This window comes from Urocitellus parryii, chromosome 1 (genome assembly GCF_045843805.1).
Source record: "Urocitellus parryii isolate mUroPar1 chromosome 1, mUroPar1.hap1, whole genome shotgun sequence".
In the NCBI taxonomy this organism is placed as follows: Eukaryota; Metazoa; Chordata; class Mammalia; order Rodentia; family Sciuridae; genus Urocitellus; species Urocitellus parryii.
The window spans coordinates 12,652,236-12,670,588 of record NC_135531.1 but is presented as its reverse complement, the minus strand read 5'-3'; the positions used below and the strand labels follow the sequence as shown (position 1 = coordinate 12,670,588).

The window sequence follows — 18,353 nt, the reverse complement described above, 5'->3', positions numbered from 1 at the left end:
GGGTGAGACTGTGTAACCCAGGCTTGGGCATCATGTGTGTTAGGGTCTGTAAACAAGTCAAGATGGTGCCTGGCATTTTGCCAGAGGGAGTGGTTTGTGAAGTAACGCCAGTGAGCCATTAAGTGTGGAGATTCCTTATTGGTTGACTGCTGTATCTAGTTTATGTTAATTAAGATAAGCTGTGTGTAATGTATATATACCCCTCCTGTCCTACAATAAACGGCTCCCACTCCTGCTGTATCAATCTTTACAAGGTCCTCGGGCCCCCCGCCCCTCCGTTAGTTTGCCCAGCCAGCCGGCCTGCGGCAATGTGGCCACCGGTGACATAGTATATAGGTAGGAGAGTAGTAAGTGGAAACACGAAGCCATCCTGCTCCACCAGCTGATCTCCTAACAAGCCACTTTGGGCCTCATTTGTTAACAGCAGAGACAATAATGGTACATATCTCTGAGTTATGAGCATTAAGTAAGGTATTACATAAAGTCCTGACAATACAGCATGAAATAGAAGGAGGCAGCAGAAAATAAAACACGGATACCTTAAATTAATAATGCAATGAACAATGAAATAACAAAGAAAATGCTACACTTAGATTTCTAAAAAGAAATTGTGCTTTGCAATCCAGACTATGAAGCTGAAGTAGGCTCTCTGTATTTTCTAAAAAGTTTCATTCAAAGTTTAAACTGAGTTTGACAAGACCGAATAACACACAAATACATATTTCTTAAGTACATATAGACAAGAAGACTGGATTTCATTTATGTAGCTGATAAAAATACAAGCACTCAAATCAACAAAAGTCAGAGGGCCATGAAAAGTCACTGGCTGCACACAACCAGCTTTACTTGTGACCTCCAAGTACAGGAATTCAAATGCCGAGTGACAAAACTGCAGTTTAACTCAACATCTTAGGTTTTTACTGGGTTATCCAAAACTTCAACTTGTCAGCTCCTAGTGCTATGAGGCAAAATTCTGTTGCCTTGCAATCTAAGACAAATTGGTCCTTACCTCAGAATAAGCAAGGGTGATGTGCTCGTAGATTCCCTGATGGTGATGGATGGCATCTTCCAGATCCTGCAGCTCAGATGGAAGGTCTACTTCACCACAGGCTTTACACCAGGAGTCCACGTTGCTCATGTACTTGGGGGTTAAAATAAAAAGATCAGGGCTGGGGTTGTGGTTCAGTGATAAAGTAATTGCCTAGCATGCATGAGGCACTGGGTTCAATCCTCAGCACCATATAAAAATAAAGATATTATCTCTACCTAAAACTAAGAAGTAAATATATTTTAAATAAAAAAAAGATCACATCTATCAATCCATCACATATCATTTATGTTGAAAGGGGATATTTTTAAACATAGTTTTGAAAAGAAGGGTAGTTGTGTAAGATCATAAGAATGTAACATGGTTAAATGTTCATCTCAAATAGCATTAATGAGAGACCTCAAATGTGATGTGATTCTTGGACTCCACTCCCAGAGGTTAGGGTCTAATGGGATAAGGGCCAGGCTCATGAACCTGTGCTTTTTTTTTTTTTTTTTACTTGTTTTTTGGGGGGGACGGAGGAGGTATTGGGGATTGAACTCAGGGGCACTCGACCATTGAGCCACATCCCCAGCCCGGTTTTGTATTTTTTATTTAGAGACAGGCTCTCATTGAGTGGCTTAGTGCCTTGCTTTTGCTGAGGCTGGCTTTGAACTCGAGATCCTCCTGTCTCAGCCTCCCAAGCCGCTGGGATTACAGGCATGCGCCACCATGTCTGGCTGCGAACCTGTGTTTGGACAAAGGCTCAGATTTCTTCTGCCTAGGGTGTGGGTATGCCTCTGGAGCAGCACTAACCTGCACTGTTAGGGACACCCTAGCCAGTTTTGCCAATCCAGCTTTGCCAATCCACATCTTAATCTATATTTCTAACTGCCCTGTACTCTCAGCTCAGCCCAACCATGGTTGCAAGAGCAGGATGTGGCTTCTCTGAGGAGCTGTTTTTCAGACTTACTTTTTCTCTTACGTTAAAATACTAAAGGAAAAGACCAAGGTAGCTGAAACTACTTGACTAGCATTAGCAAGAGCAAGCAGCCCATTCTTTTACCCTTTCCAAAGGAAATTAACACAGGAATAAAGAGGAGACCAATAAAGGCAGACGAAGCTGCTCAGCTGTGAACCTCAAGAAAGGTTTAGGAGGTGGCAGAACCATTCAAAATTTTCCAATTTGCATATAAACAAGAGTCTGAGCCTCCCTGAATGTCCAGGACTGCTGACAGCAGTTCCAATCTCAATTTTCCCCACTGCCACCCACATCTCCAAGACTCATCAATAGTGGATAAATCACTGCCAAATTTCCAAGGGAGATGCTATCAGAATCCATCACAGTTAAGTGTTGAAGGCAAGTGCAGAAGGCACAATTAAAGAAGCTAATTCAATTAAGCTCAGCAGACCTCAACATATTTCCCTGGGTTTAACCTCTTTCACTGTTTCCAGCAGGTTTTTATACTTAGCAGGGAATGCAGTGGATGGCTATCTTAAAATGGGACACCTGACCATCAGATGGGGGAAAGACTCTATATATTACTCTCCTAAAATATGATGAGCATAACCTCCCAGCTACTTACAGCATTTAAGACCTTAAAATAGACAAGTCACCCAAGTAATTATTGTTTATGAAAATCCCTGTATTAATGTTGGCTCAGAAAAATATCTGTACTTTGTTAAAACTTCTGGGCTTGACAACAATTCAAATGGCACAAAGTGTCAACGACAGCAATTAGTTTCTGATGGCTCCAAACATCACTAAGCCAGCCAGCACCAAGGAGAGTTTTCATTACCCTCTTTTGTGGTGTCTTCCTAATTCCCCCAGGCACTGGAAACTGTAACAAAATTACACTTCACCACCCCCATATATATTCAGATATGACTACTTACTCCTATTTCTAAGTATTTCCTGGATAGAGTGTTCTATAAATGTCATTTAGGTCAGGTTGGTTGATTCTTTAACTTTATTTCACTTTCTTCTTCCATTATTGTACTTAATGCCAATTAGTAATTACTGTAAACACTTTTCAAATATGAATTGACTGAGGTTAACCATCACCATTAATAAACCATCAGGTCCAAGTCAGCAATGAATTTACTCCTGGACAATGGCCACTGCCAAGCACCCAAAACAAAGAGTTTCGACATATTCCAAGACAAAAATGCCTCTGATGGACCATGGTGAACACAAGCATTAGCTACAAAGCACACTACTTCACAATTTAATAACAGTTGTCAGGCTAACAGATCACTGCATCAAACTCTAAATATATGCAACTCTTTTTATTGAAGCAACTGAAATTAGTTAAGGTCTGGACACACCTGGCAAAAATTCCTTTCATAACAAAGTGCTTAAGTTGTTTTTCAGGGAAAACCTTCAGAATTCATTCAAGGATCATTTGAGATCCCCATACGTGCGGGTGCACACGTGGGTGCGAGCGCACACACACATCCCCCCCCCAAAAAATGAAATCAGCTTTTCAAAAATGCACATCACAGAAGAAGCCAGCTTCCCAAGCAATAACCTTGACACAAGCTCCAAATCCCCTGCACAGAACAAAACTCACAGAAAAGAAGCACACAACCTGTGAAGAGGTGTGAAGCCAGTCTATGCCTGCACAAAGGAACCCTACTCCCCGTTTTTGCCACCCAATTAGTAGGCAGCTTTTCCCACTGCCAACTGATCAGAGAGGAAGACCTGGGTGTTGAGGTCCTGGCCTCCTTGCTGGTTGGCTGCACAATAAAGCTCCTTCTTTTTGTAAAAGCTGGTTCCCTAGCACTGGTTCTATGCTTATCCAGCAGTAGGTGGAGCTGGGTGGTGGACAGCACACTCAAAGTGCAGTGTTGCATTTCCAGCACAGAAAAGAGAATAGAGGAGAGAGATCCTGATGCTGAGCAGAATGGAGACTTCTTAAAAAATGGTTAAAACAAACAAACAAACAACTGTTGCTGAATAGATGATAAACAGAGTTTGTATTCGTCACTTTGCAAAACTGAGGCAAGAGGGTAAGGGAAGTGATTTATATACCCAGCTTTCCAAGGAGAACTTGAATAACTAGCAGACTGATTCTCCTAGGCCTTTCCCCGACTCCCTGCTAACTAGAGGGAGCTTCACCCTGAGGTGCTGGGCACTTCTGCTTGTTTGTCTCCATCACCCACAGCTAGAGTCCTCCAGACCGTGAGCCTCACTCCTACCCACTTCTTAAGCCCATCACCTCCACCTCCCAGACAGAGTCTCAGCTGAGCATAACTGATTTAGGAAAAAATGGAAAGTTCCTAGAGTATGAACTCTAAAAATATTTATTCAAAAGGGATTCCTCCTTTTTGAAGTGAGGCTGGTTGAAAGTATACATACACACACAAATTTAAACTTCAGAGTTCTTATTTCTCATCTCATTTTCTGTCTTCATTTCTAGAAAATATTACCCGCTTTTCCTTTTTGTTTCATCATTTTCACTTTCTCCCCTGGGTCCCCTTCTCTGCCCAGGAAAATCATGGGGTAGAAAAAAGCATTTTCACTTGTGTATCATAAATCAGCTATGACAGCTCCAATAGAAAAACTCAGAGAAGACAACCTCAATTTGAACCAAAATAAGCCAAGAATCACTCTCAGTTTTATCCTTAAAACTGCTTTCATGGATACACTACTCATTTTGTATATATATATTTGTCCCAATTCCTTTATTCCATGATAATCTAATTTTTTACCAAAAGCCAAGAATTAGTCTATGCTTTTGGTAAAAACTTTCATGAAAGAAAGAACATATGTAAAGTGAAATTCTGTTAAGATAGGACCAGTGACTTGTATTATTTGGAAATAATGAAGCATTATACTTGATATTTTCCTCAGAATTTCAACCCAGACGTATAATAAAATCATCCAAATGATAACCATTGTATATTAGTCATGCTTATAATATATGTTACTTTTAAAACTTTTTCTGAAAAGCTCAAAACTTTTTGTGAAAAGTAAAATTTTATAAGAATACTAACAGAAGTACAAAAGAGTTCATTTTATGTGAGGAAATGAAAAATGTAGCCATAAAGCTCAAGGAGAGTCCCAGCTTTGGGAATATAGGCAAGCCATTCCGGCACAGAGACGGTCAGGACATAGGTGCCCTGTGAGGGCAAGCCTCTATCAGAGCTGAATGCTCTGCAGTCACACAAATGTGCCTCAGTGCTGCCTATACAGCAGCCACTAGCCACACTTGATGCCACCTATGTGAAATAGGAATGCTCCAGTAAGGCATTCTACTTTTGTTGAACCTTATTTTCAGAAATTACTTTATTATTATCATTTTATTCCACTTGATGTGGCTTCAGTGGCCACATGTAGGGACAGGCAAGCAAACAGGAGAATGCAGTTCAGGATTACTGTGGATAACCTGGAAAACTGAAGGTATAGTAATACCATGTCACTTAATTCTTTTTTATAAAAAGGTAATCTTAAAAGAATTTGCTATGGAACCATCCTAACATAAAAGGACTGTTAAGTGGATATTCACACCACATGACCAGGTCAGTAAGGCTGGGGCCCCTCAACACTGTCTACTGAAAAATCACTGTGGCCATGTTTCCATATTTGTAAACTGGTATTCTGATTCCTTATCTTCACAGGAGATAAAGACATGAGAGAATGATGGAGACTCTGCAGGAAGGCATAATTAGAGAGATCCTGATGCTGAACAGAATGGTGAATTCTTAAAAAGTGTTTGTTTTTTTTTTTAAGCGCTGCTGCATAGACGATAAAAGGAGTTTGTGTCCTTACATAACTCCTTGAAACTTCACCCTTGTCTAGTCTTAAAATTGAGATTTCTACGGTCATGAGCAAATACCAAAATAAGAACACCCATGGAGATACAGGTGCAGAGCTGCACAACTCAGCCAAAGCCTCATCTTCACAGAGAAGGTTACTTCCACCAGTAAGACCATTAACCATGGGCCACATATTTGAGCATTCTGTTTAAATTTTCTCATGAAAATTCTAGATGGGAATCAAAAAGATGGATGGAAACATAACTCATGATGTCCAAGTTTCTGGGCCTTTCCAGACTGAGCTATGAAAACAACTTAATGTGACTAGACAGCACATTATCTAAAAAAGGAACAAAGTTGACCCATTCTTCTGTTCTCCTGGGAAGAGGAAACTACTTTAGATGTGAACTTCTCCCATCTATCAGAATTCCAAGGATGGCCTTCAGTGATGCAGAAGAGACCATGTATTTTTTACCTCAAAGTCAGGAAATACTTGCCAAGAATCTGTACATTTCAGTGTCTGGGCACGACTGCATCATTCATCAAGGTACAGGATACATGTTGTGCCCTATCTTCATCAGGATACTCTCCCTAAATTCATATTTGGCTTCTGTGGCTGCTTTATATGCATGGAGCCCTCAAGCACACTTGAAATTTATGCAGGAACCCATTAAGTTCTGTTCAATAATATACTCCTGTAGATTTAATTTTCTTCAACTCCCTAAGTTACAGCCAAATAAAAACACTCCAGGCTGTCAACTTTGCTGTATGTTTGAAAATTTTTAATAAAACATTATGGAGAAAATGCTTCATGATGTCCACATTTCTAGATTCTGTTTAGGCAGGCAAGATCAGCAGGCAGTCTCTTGGGTTTACTTACAATTCTGAATCCCCTCATGTTCATGAAAGACACTTCCCTCCATCTTCCACTTTAGGTCACTTACCGTTTCCCTAAGCAGCTTGTTCTGCCTCTTATGTATTCACATTATCTTAACCTGCCCTTCTGGGGACCCACTACCAACTTCACACCTCCTGGACCTGTAGGGTTGCTATATGGCTACCAAAGATGACACACTCATGGACCACAGCTCATCCTTCCCCTCACAGTGACAACAGATGATCAGGTACACAGCACTGCTCTGTATAGTAAGGGTCAGAAGTGGTCACAGGGCCATGAAGAAGGATCTGTTTCAGGCTGAGAAGGTTCCTGTTACTTTAAAAACTTGTTGCATATGTAGACCTTTGTAATGTTCTATTATAAAATTAGATAAATGCATAAGATAATAAGCAGAAAAATGAAAATCTGAAATTCTTCACTCACAGTTTTTATACGATGCTACTAAGATGTTTTTCTCTTTATATTCCACTAATTTCCTCATTTGTTTCATACTTCAAAGGTTTCTAGAGTTGAGATCACTGCTAATTAGTGTCTTGTGCAACATTCTGACTATCTTGCTTAAATCCTAGGCAAGCTGGGGCCTCTATCTTACCTTCACTGACGACTTCACTCTCCAACAGAGACTGGTTTTAGGTGAGAGAAATACTATGTCCTTCTTGAAAACATTAGGGCAAATCCTTATGAATGCAGTCCCCACCCCCCCACCCCCACCAAAATTGTTCCCGAGAAAGCTACATACACCAGTAATTTTTTTCTTTTAAATAGAGTAACCAATGCCTTGTTCCCGGGAGTTTTCCTAGTGGCTGAAAGTTACTGTTCTCTCTGTTTTGGAGGAAGAGGAGGAAAACGGGTGGATAGAAAAACAACAGCAGTCACTGCTTATTAATGAAGATTAAGTAGCTCTAATTGGAAAATCTGAAATCTAACACTTTTGAGCTATATAAATTTTTTGGATTTTGGGACATTTTGGATTTCAAATTTTCAGAGTAATGGGCTGGGGATGTGGCTCAAGTGGTAGCGAGCTTGCCTGGCATGCACAGGGCGCTGGGTTTGATCCTCAACACCACATAAAAATAAAATAAACACATTGTGTCAACCTAAAAAACTAAAAAATAAATATTAAAAAAAGAATTTTCAGAGTAAGAATGTTTAAATAATGTTCAATGCAAAAGCTACAAAATTGGACACTCTTAAGCATTTTGGTAAGGGGTTCTCAACCTATATTTACTATGCAGGACACTTAACACAAATGATCACATTTACGTGATAAAACTATCCCTTTCTGAACAGATACTTTTATTTCTGCTTTATTACTTTTATTTCTACTTTTTTCCTACATGAAAAAACTAAAGAACAGAGAGGTTAAATAATTTGCCTAGGGTTGCACAGCAACAAGTAAGAGAGTTTGGATTTAAACTTAAGAGGGACTTCAGAGCTCACTTTCAGAGATTACAGTCGAGTGTTGCACAAATGATCTCCAAGGATTTGCTGCACATATTGAATGACTGGAGGAAGAAATGTTCTGGCTACCACTTCATGGGCTGGGGGTTCTAGGCACTGACCTTTTCAGCCTTCTGGTGGAAAATGGAGGACATGTCCAGCAAGGTGCTACGCTCATCCAGGGCTGCAGCAAATGCCTTCCACTCCTGCTCCAGCTGATTTGCAATCTGCTTGATCTGCTGAGAGGCATAGTGGCCAGATTCCACCAAGCGATTGGCCACCGACATTATGCGGTTTATATTTACATACACGTTCTGCAAAAGAGGCAGAAGAAGTGGGCCCCTCAGAAGAAGGTTAGTAGAGGTTCCTTTCTAGAAACCCAGATAGCACTTTCTGAAACATCCTACTACAGTCCTATCTGTAACAGCAGAATCACCTGATAGATGATGTTATGTGTATATATATTTGCTCTCTGGGTTTCCGTAAATCCTAAGTACTGGCTCCAATTTCTATTTTTCAAACCATAGAATTATAAAACAACTAGCTAAAAAGCATAATTGTCAAGCACAAAGCAATCAAACACATAAGTGGGTGCACACAAATATACTATTCCTCATTTCTTGGCTTCAAATACCGACAAGGATCCAAATGGCAAGCAGTCGCACAGAAATGAAGCAACTAACTAGAACCCAGAAACCAGAAAACACACACACACAGCAACTGAAGACTATTCATGAAAAAACAAGCTCTCCTTTCTACATCATCCCAAGTCCATCTTTTTGGTGCCAGCAGAAAATACCGTATAAATATATCTACTTTCTCTTAGGAAAATGCACCAAGGTAGAACCATAAATAATGCTGTGTTCAGCCACATCAATGTTTACAGCAGCACAATTCACAATAGCTAAACTGTGGAACCAACCTAGATGCCCTTCAGTGGATGAATGGATTAAAAAAAAGTGGCATATATACACAATGGAATATTACTCAGCAATAAAAGAGAATAAAATCATGGCATTTGCAGGTAAATGGTTAGAGTTGGAGAAGATAATGCTAAGTGAAATTAGTCAATCCCAAAAAACCAAATGCCTCATGTTTTCTCTGATATAAGGAGGCTGACTCATAGTGGGGTAGGGAAGGGGAGCATGGGAGGAATAGATGAACTCTAGATAGGGCAGAGGGGTAGGAGGGACAAGGAGGGGGCAGGAGGTTAACAATGATGGTGGAACATGATGGACATTATTATTCAAAGTACATGTATGAAGACATGAATTGGTATGAATATACTTTGTATACAACCAAGGATATGAAAAATTGTGCTCTCTCTATCTAATATGAATTGTAATGCATACCACTGACATATAAAAAATTAATTTAAAAAGACATAAAATCAGAGAAATAAACATGCTATTAAAAAATAAATAAAAGCATGAGTACACTAGAAAAAAAATGCTGTGTTCATATTTAAGTAAAGCTTTTTCTACTGTGTTGACATTCCTATTTAAGTCTACCAGTTTATTCCAAAAATAGGATGAAGGCTTTTAAAAAAGAATTTTTAAACTCTGCTTTTTTTGGAAAACACATTCTCCCCACGGCACTTCACCTTCCACCTGCAATCATCTCTGGGGTCAGTAGTGCATCCAAAGTTGGCGGCAGGTTGTGCACACCTTCAATAATCCCAAGATGTTTTTCTTCACATACTTACCATTTATGACACTGCCACCACACTGTTCCTCCCTGTGGATCTCCAGATACAGGCCTTTCGGCTCCTCCCACTTGTCCCTAATCGAATTTTCCCATTTCCTCCTGTCTCCCTTCCTAAGGCAGCTCTGAGCCACTCTCCCAGTGCCTTCCACAAAGCCCTGAAACAGCTTCCTCCCGGCCCCATGGTATCTGCAGCCCACCCTTGGAAAGCACCTAGAGAACTCACTGTCCATTGTTTCTTTGTACCTTCTTTTATTCATTCTTTCCCTCTATTTCTCACCCAAACTAGAACTTGGTAGAGTTGCCTCAGTTTGGGTTTACAGAGCCATAGGAGTCCAGCCTAAATTGCTTGAGTTGCATATACATGTCAGAATCAGCTAGAAAGAGAAGGAATTTTGGAAGGCTGTGCCAGTCAAGGCCATGATCAGTGGGAATGGACCTCAGTTGCTTGTGTGATGACATTAATTATCTAACTAGTTAAATAAGTTAAATGCAATGTACCCATTCTCTTAAGCATTTTATTCTTCCCTCCCTCATCTCAAAGTGACAGTGATTTAGAATTGCTAATGTCCCTTTCTCTGAATCCTTAAAGAGGAAAAGCCAATCCAAACAGTGTGTTGGGAAGAACACAAGAAGATGCCCTCAGTTAGGATCTGGAGAAGAACAGTGTATTCAGATGGCTGTACTATGGGAACCACTCATCAAACTCATTATACTAACAGTTTACTGTATCATTTTATTTCCCATTCTGTGTACTACACCTTTTCTTTCTCTCTATCACCTATAGCACATAGAAAAGAATACAGCAGCTGACAAACTAATAGCAAGCCTGTATTCAGATGTGTCAATGTGCAAGTTCCTCCATTAAAAGTACCTATACCTAAATTCCTCTCACTGTAGCTTTTCAGAAATATGTGTTGTGGGACAAGGAGCATAATTGTTGGTAACCAGATTGTCAACTGGTTGTTTGCAAAACACTGTAAGTAGCAAGAGAAAGGGCTGGAGGTTTGTAGGCCTTGTTCTGTATAGACAGATGTCATGGATATTACTAAGGACTCATGGACGTGTTTAGAATGAGGGACAGGACTATTCCAGAAACTCCCCCAGCAGTCATCACCCAGCCCAGTATACAGAGGTACTACATTCCTCCTAGTTAAAATTTAAACTTATAAAAATAATACAGGTAATATTAAACATCTTTAAAAAACAAAAACAATAGATACTACCTATACCTTTAGGAGTTCCTCACTTTCTTTAATTGTATTTTTAATTATTACATCCTAGGTAATAATTGCCACCAAACAAGTACTACATATTATACACTATTTTAAGTGCTTTACAAATACAAAGCGAATAGTATCCGTAGTTTTCAATTAGGCAACTGAGGCTCATAAAGGTCAAGCAAACTGCCTGAGGTCCCACAGCATGCAGAAAGTCAGAAGTGAAGTTTCTGTAGCCGCAGCTTCTCTCCTGTCTTCCACATCATGCTTCCCATTCTCTCCATTCTTGAGTCTGTCACTGATACTGCTACGGGGAGGGAGTATGTTTTCTGTTCATTCCTAGAATACATTATATTATTTCTGATTTTTAAAGTATGTTGTATAGTATTGTATGTGGATAAAATGTACCTTTTGTCACTAGTTGAAGTTTCAGAAGATTCAGAAAAAATGAATAACAATTTTGTAAGAAGAAATTTTTCTAAGAAGCTACCCCCAAAGGTAACATTTTGGCTTTCCTTATTATCTATGTCCAGGTTTGATGAATTGAATGGACACTATCTTCCCTCAAAGTGTAAAATTTTTTGATGGAGAAAGGAAGGGAGGGAGGGAGGGAGGAAGGAAGGAAGAAAGACAAAAATAGAATTGCCAAATCTTATCTTTAATTACCTAAATTACCTAAACTGTAGTACTTTTTCACCAAACTTTAACTGAATGGCATCTTCCTCTGTCTTCATATTGTTTTAATACACTATGTTATAAGGCTTAAAAGTAGTTTATTCTCACTATTCTCACAGAGAAGGCTAGAAGTTCAATCTCAAATTCCTTGTCCCTGAAGAGGAAATTTCTAGAACCTTAACTATTCATGGAAACAAGCATATATCATTAGAACAACATAATTTTAATTTAGTTTCACTAACCATAAAAATATGGTAAAAGTGCTATTCAAAATTCAATGTTTGTTTCTTAGGATGAGGTTCAACAGTGGCCCTTCTGTTCTACAGGCTTCTGGAAGAGTCACAGCAGCAGCTCAGGGCATCAAAGGCACCAATTTCCAAGGAACCTGAGGTTCCAGGCCAGGCTAAAGGTCAGCTCCAGCCTTCCAGCTCAACTTGGGAGAAATCCTGTTTTAGAAGAGCTGGTGTGCTCAGATGATGGCAGGCTGGCCTCATGCTTAGTATGAACGGAGCCTGCAAACTGGCAGTGTCCATTTAGGAGATCAGTCTCCTTACAGAAGCTTTCCTGGAGTCTCTGCAGCTCCCGGGAAGCAGAGCACAGGAGTGGTGTCAACAGTGCTGAGCTAGTCAAGAAACAGGTTCAAGTTTCACTGGTTTGTTTGCTTGTTTTCATTTTTGTTTGTTTAAAACATAAAAAGAAGATCCTTAGACATTCTAACACAGTAAAACTCCCTATAGGTGAAGGTCAACTTCTACAGGATCACTCTGAAGGCCCCATATCCTCTCTGCAAAGGTTCTGGTACTCACATGACAAGACACCTCCCATTTGTTAAAACGCTTTGACATGACAGGATCCACCTGTTCTGATGACAGCTTACCATACAGTTCATAGCAAAGTGATTGTGCTGCGTCTGAAGCTCCATTGCATGAGGGTGGCTGGTCCCAATCTCTGTGTAACTGTTTAGAAACAGGCCTTTGTTGTGTGTAATCCAGTCAAACATCTACCAGAAGAAAAAGACAACCTGGAATCACTGCAGAACAAGAAGTGTCTGAGGGGGCCACACCAACAAGAGTGACTTCTTTCCTCAACAACTTCTCAGGTGTCAGACTAGAAGAGTCTTTATATCTAAGAACAAGTCAGTACTTCTGAACTTGCAGGATCTATAAGAAAACTTTAATCTAATGATGAGGAATTACGAAGCAGATAAAACGTACTCCAGCCCTCTAGGAATTACCATTAGAAAACTCCTATCTTCTGACTTGTAGGCCAGGACTCCTACCACTGTGAATCATTTGCCTCACTACTTTTCAACTAAGGACCTGTAGGTGGAACTAGGCACCTACAGGTCTCTGAGAGAGGTTGGTTCTGTCCAGATTACTGACAGCAATACTGATGACTAAAAGATAACATTCTTTATTATTTTTTTATATTTATTTTTTAGTTGGGCACTGTATCTTTATTTTATTTATTTATTTTTATGTGTTGCTGAGGATTGAACCCAGGGCTTCGCACATACTAAGCAAGCACTCTACCACTGAGCCACAACCCCAGCCCAGATAACATTTTTTAATAAAAGAGTAAATAGAGATGGGGGCAAGAGCAAATAATAAGATATACTGAGAAGTTAAGACTTGGTGAAATGTTAACAATGATTATGGTTTAAGTCACAGGTTACTTGGATAAGGATATCAATTAGGATTCTCAGGAGGGAATTCTTAGGATTCTTAGGAGTTCCTTATCTGCTTTAATTATATTTTTAATTATATTGATGCATCCTAGGTAATAATTTCCACTTAGCGAGTATTTTTTGTGTTTTTATTTTTAGTGTTTTTGCAAACACTAAAAGTAGCATAGTTCAGTAGTAGAGCACTTGCCTAGCATGTGCTAGGCCCTGGGCTCAATCCCCAACACAACAATAATGAAAGATTTGCAAAGAAAACATTTGAAGAAACAGAAATAACTATCAATTAGCTTTGTTACACTGTCTTGAACCAAAATCCCAGAGATAGTGACGAGTTTTACCAGTATTTGGAAGAAAAATTTGTTCTATTATCTTTGACAAGGCACTCCTTAAGACCAAAGTACACTAACAGGTTAAAAGTGTACCGAATAATACTGGATTTTCACCTTTAAAAAGATCCTTTTGTATCAAAGATTTCTAATACAATTTTTTGCTTCATAGAATATTTTCCTGTCCATGTGGGGGAAAAAGAATTCAATGAACTCAGATGAAGCATGATAAATTCACCCATGTTCATGGCTTATAACACACTCCTGTTTGCAAGGGTCCCACTTTCACATTGCTAAGACTGCATGAGTCAATAATTGATAAGAATTCACTTTGACTAGCTGGTTTTTCTGGTGTACAATAATAAAACATGAGACTAATAAGTGATTATTACCTGTATTACCTAGAAACTTACTTTTAAGGCATTACTCACCTTTTATTTTAAAAACACATTCAAACATAGATCTGACTGGGGTTCTCTCACTGGCTTTGTATGAGAGGAAAAGCAACTATTAGCAAAATGCACACATAGTTACAGGTTTTGATAGCACAATCCAACACAATTAACACTCTTTTAACTGAAAATTCCCTTCTTGTCTATCTTACAGGAATTCTAAACCAAACCATCAGTAATTTTAACTCGAACGTTAATTTTTTTCTAAAACAGCACTGAACTGCACAATGAGTAAAATGAGAAGACAGACTGAAGAGCAGTCTCTGATAAACCTTTCTGGTGTGTAACAAACATGGGAAATGTAGTCCTACCATTCTCCACCTTCTCCCCTCTGTGCACCTGACCACCCCAGCCTTGGCTGCCTAGACCCAGGAGTTTCCCTCCATGACTGGTTTTGGCATGTAACGCCCCTTCTTTACCTTTTCAGCATCTTGTTCAAACAGCCTCAGCTGAAAGCATTGGTCCAGCTTCAACTTCCTCACATGCCACATCTGATGCAGATGCTGCCGAGTCGAGTGCAGCCTATCTAGCATGGTGGACACCTTGGGCAAGAGGTTCTGTAGGTCCGCATTACCTGACCCTGAGTTCTTTTTGGGAAAACTATCGCTGCTCTGAATTCTCTGAAGCAGCTTCTGTCCCTCCAAATCCAAGTCCTCAATGGGGGCTTTAATCACCTTCTTCTTCAGCTGAGAATGTTCCTCTATCATATTCCGAGCCCCTTCTAGGTCCTGAGGCAACTCCTTCTTAGCAAGGATGTCCTGAAGTTCCTCTAGCCGGGACAACATGTGGGTTGCATTGCTAATGTAGTCTTCAAAAGCAACTCTGATTTCAATCCATTCTTCATGGTTGTATTCCAGGCAGCCATCGAACTCAGGAGTTAGCTGAGAAGGATCAACTACTTTGGTAAGGCCTTCTAAAGAGACCATGTTTGTCTTAAGGAAAAAAAAAATCACATATAAGAAGATGAACCAATTCTATATGGTTTTAATGTAATGTAATTTGCAGTGCTTAGTCACAAATTTTCAGTGTTAATCTATTCACAGAAAACATGACATACCCGGTTCTGGCTCCATAAAAACAAATGCGGATGCAAGATGCATTATTAGTACAATGAATGAAAAAATCTGCTATAGTAACAGATATTAGCTGGAATACCTAGGATTACAGAATCACGTTTTTCATAAGACCTAAAGCAATTAGATTCCTTTCCAAGAATATGGAGATTAACCTACTCAGGCACATTAAGCCAGAAACAGGTTAAGTTATAAGCACACAGCAGACATTTCAAAAGTATCACTTTCATAGATGTATTATTCTACCCATTCTTTCCTCTCCATTTGTCATCTCCTTCCCAGTAGAAAACTTTAGGGGGTCCCTGCTATTTGCCTTCACACCAATGTCTTCCTTGTAGGCTTCAAAAACCCTTTTGGAATATTTATTTGTGGGCTGCTTATTAAATAATAAGTGTTAGTCCAACCAGACCACCCTCATCAGTTCTTTTTGTCCCTCCCTTATTTCCCATTAAGTAACAGATGATATGAAATGAATAACTTTCTCTGAATTTGGAAACTATCCCAGGTTTAGCAAGAAAGTTGACGGAGGCTCTTCACAGAGCTAAAGTCAAAGGGAACATTCACTACAATAATCTGCTGTGATTCTGAGCATCCCAAATGCCATATATAATCTTACATTCCAATTTAACAGCAACAAAATGTTAGTCAGTTACCATTGAAGCAAGGAATCTTAACCTCGCCTGATCAGAATGGGAAGCAGACTGATAATCAGTATTAGGCCTCAAGTACAACATGAAGTAGGGATGATTAAATGCAAATGCCAAGGCAAAGGGAAAAAAGCATGGCCTAGGACCAAATGATAAGCAGGAAAAGACTGGTTTAATCACACCTCTGTCACCTCCAGATTCACAGAAACCTAGAACTCCATGTTGGCTCTTACAAGAAAGCAAGAGGCAGAAGGGCCAGAAAGTGGGACTCAGTTTCTAACCCAGCACTTTTGCTGCAGATGCAATCCTATTATTGCTGGATTTCAGTAACCTCCATGGAGACAACCATTCAGAGAGAGAGGCTGTGACCATGGAGAGATAACCCTGTTCAGCAGGAAAACTGAGAGAGGTACTAGAGAGAGTTCTAAATTAGACTATAAAATATTTGTGTGGATTATATTGCCAAGCCATTATTTTTACTTAGAACATTTATAATTAAATACAACACACTTTAAATTCTACATTGAAAAAATTTTAAAAAAGGAAAGAAAAGAACTAAGACCCAATAAATTGTCTTCCAAAATCACTAAGTGTACAAAGATAAAAGCTTACTTTATCTTTCACCTAAACTTGTTTGGTATAGTGTCAAATTTAAATTAAAAACAAGTACAGATTCCAAATAGCAAAATCAGTACTATGAAAAACAGATTCAAAAATCCAAGTAATACACATGAGAAAACACTTTGAAAAGTACAGCATATAGCATAAATAACACATGAATGCATATGAAACCTAATGTTTGGGCAGGGATGTCAGAAGAAGGAAGCTATTCAACCAAAAATTATTATAATTATTAGAAAATATACCAATTTATTACAGAATAGAGCATGAACCAAATTTTAAGCTGTTCAGAATAATCATCTCATTGAACCTTGTCAGAACTGTGGTATCCTAAGGAAAGCTGGTTAACAGTGGAAAGGAAAACAAGTTAGCAGGCTGAGGTTTGCTTTCTATAACTGCAAGACAGCAATCCTCTATGCCTAACTGAATTCAGGACTCTGAACAGTTTTTAGGGGAATACCTCTTTTTCATAAATGAGAGACCTATTATGTGCAATAAGTGACAACCATTCTCTCCAACATCTATGACAGGAGGAACTCAGTCTCCTCCATACTAATCCTTCAGGAAATTTAAAGTGGGTTGTTTCTCCCCATCATTCATTCTCTCACCTCCAGGGATGAAGCAGTGATGATGAATCTGCAGTCCTAAAAAGTCCCTGTGCTGCATGGCTGAGCTCAATTCAGGAAAAGGCTTCTCCTTCCAAGGGAATCCCCATGCCCTCAGCAGCCTAGCAAACCCACCCCAGAGAACTGGGATGATGAAAGCAACCTTGTTAGTTTATATAGTAACTAAAATTCTACCTTCGGTATATACAAAGGCATGCAGTTCCTGTTCAATACTAGTTTTAAAGATCTGTTATCAGCCTAGAATGTGAGAATAAGTCAGCTTTTGATGAGCCAGCTTTTGATGGTTTAGTGAGTTTGGCTACACAAGGGAAGTTACCTCAAATTCAAATTTAGAACTGCCAAAATTCGTCCTCTGTTTCTGCCAGAAGTTGTCTGGCTTGATTATCAGTGCGACGTGGATGCAGCAGGGGAAGGATTCCTGCAGGATCTTCAGTAGGGGCTTAATAGAGTCCCACTTGGACCCACGCATGTCCACAATCACCGTGAAGCCTCGCTTGCAGACTTCCTCACTGTGGAGAGAAAAAAAAATCACAGGCTTAACGCATAGGCTACAGCTCCTGCCACAAGGCCTGCTCCACCTCATGGAGCACCAGATGCCACTTCCTTCATTCTGCCTGGTGCTTGGGAAGCGGCTGCACACTGACCTCAAGAACCAGAGTGCACAGCCATCTCACATGGCAGCTCAGCTTCAACTGGATCCAGGAGAGAACAGAACCAAACCACATGTGCATCGAGCAGCGGTGATGGTTCCAAACAGGGTTTGACTTCACAAAACCTTTAGAATTTAAATTTTGGTTTTGTAGCCTGACTTCTCCTCAGGAGGAAAATAACAACCATCATGCTCATTTTCCTGGCCTTTGATGCATTAATTGATCATATACTCGTCTAGTAACTACTACTGGCAAAGGTCTCCGGAAAGAACAAAAGAGGTACAAACCCACAATGGCATGCAGAGACTAGGTCCAGGACAGAACTTACCCACAGCTCTGAAAATGGCACTCACCAGTGTGTCTAGCAGTGCTGAGGGCTTCTCAATGCCCCATTTTGTTCCCATTCCCCTATCCCTGGCCCTTACACTATCTCAGAGGTTCTCCAAGCATGGTCTTCCCATCTTTGGGGTTCCTCTCACTCTTCTGGCAGGCCCTGTAGGGCACATCTAATTCTGTAGTAGTGCTGAGGCTTTATTTGCCTTTTACATC

At 39.8% G+C, this 18,353-nt stretch overlaps 1 protein-coding gene across 2 annotated transcripts in view; it reads right to left on the bottom strand.

The window, feature by feature from the left end:
• Trio (trio Rho guanine nucleotide exchange factor) overlaps positions 1 to 18,353 on the bottom strand; it is a 334,617-nt gene that overhangs the window by 178,472 nt on the left and 137,792 nt on the right. For both annotated transcript variants that reach the window (XM_026392392.2, XM_077800023.1), the window contains exons 4-8: positions 17,471 to 17,663; positions 14,607 to 15,119; positions 12,603 to 12,725; positions 8,249 to 8,440; positions 1,010 to 1,141 (exon numbers count right to left, since the gene is read on the bottom strand). In XM_026392392.2, coding sequence (XP_026248177.2) covers positions 1,010 to 1,141; positions 8,249 to 8,440; positions 12,603 to 12,725; positions 14,607 to 15,119; positions 17,471 to 17,663 — 1,153 coding nt within the window. The remainder of the gene's footprint in view (positions 1 to 1,009; positions 1,142 to 8,248; positions 8,441 to 12,602; positions 12,726 to 14,606; positions 15,120 to 17,470; positions 17,664 to 18,353) is intronic.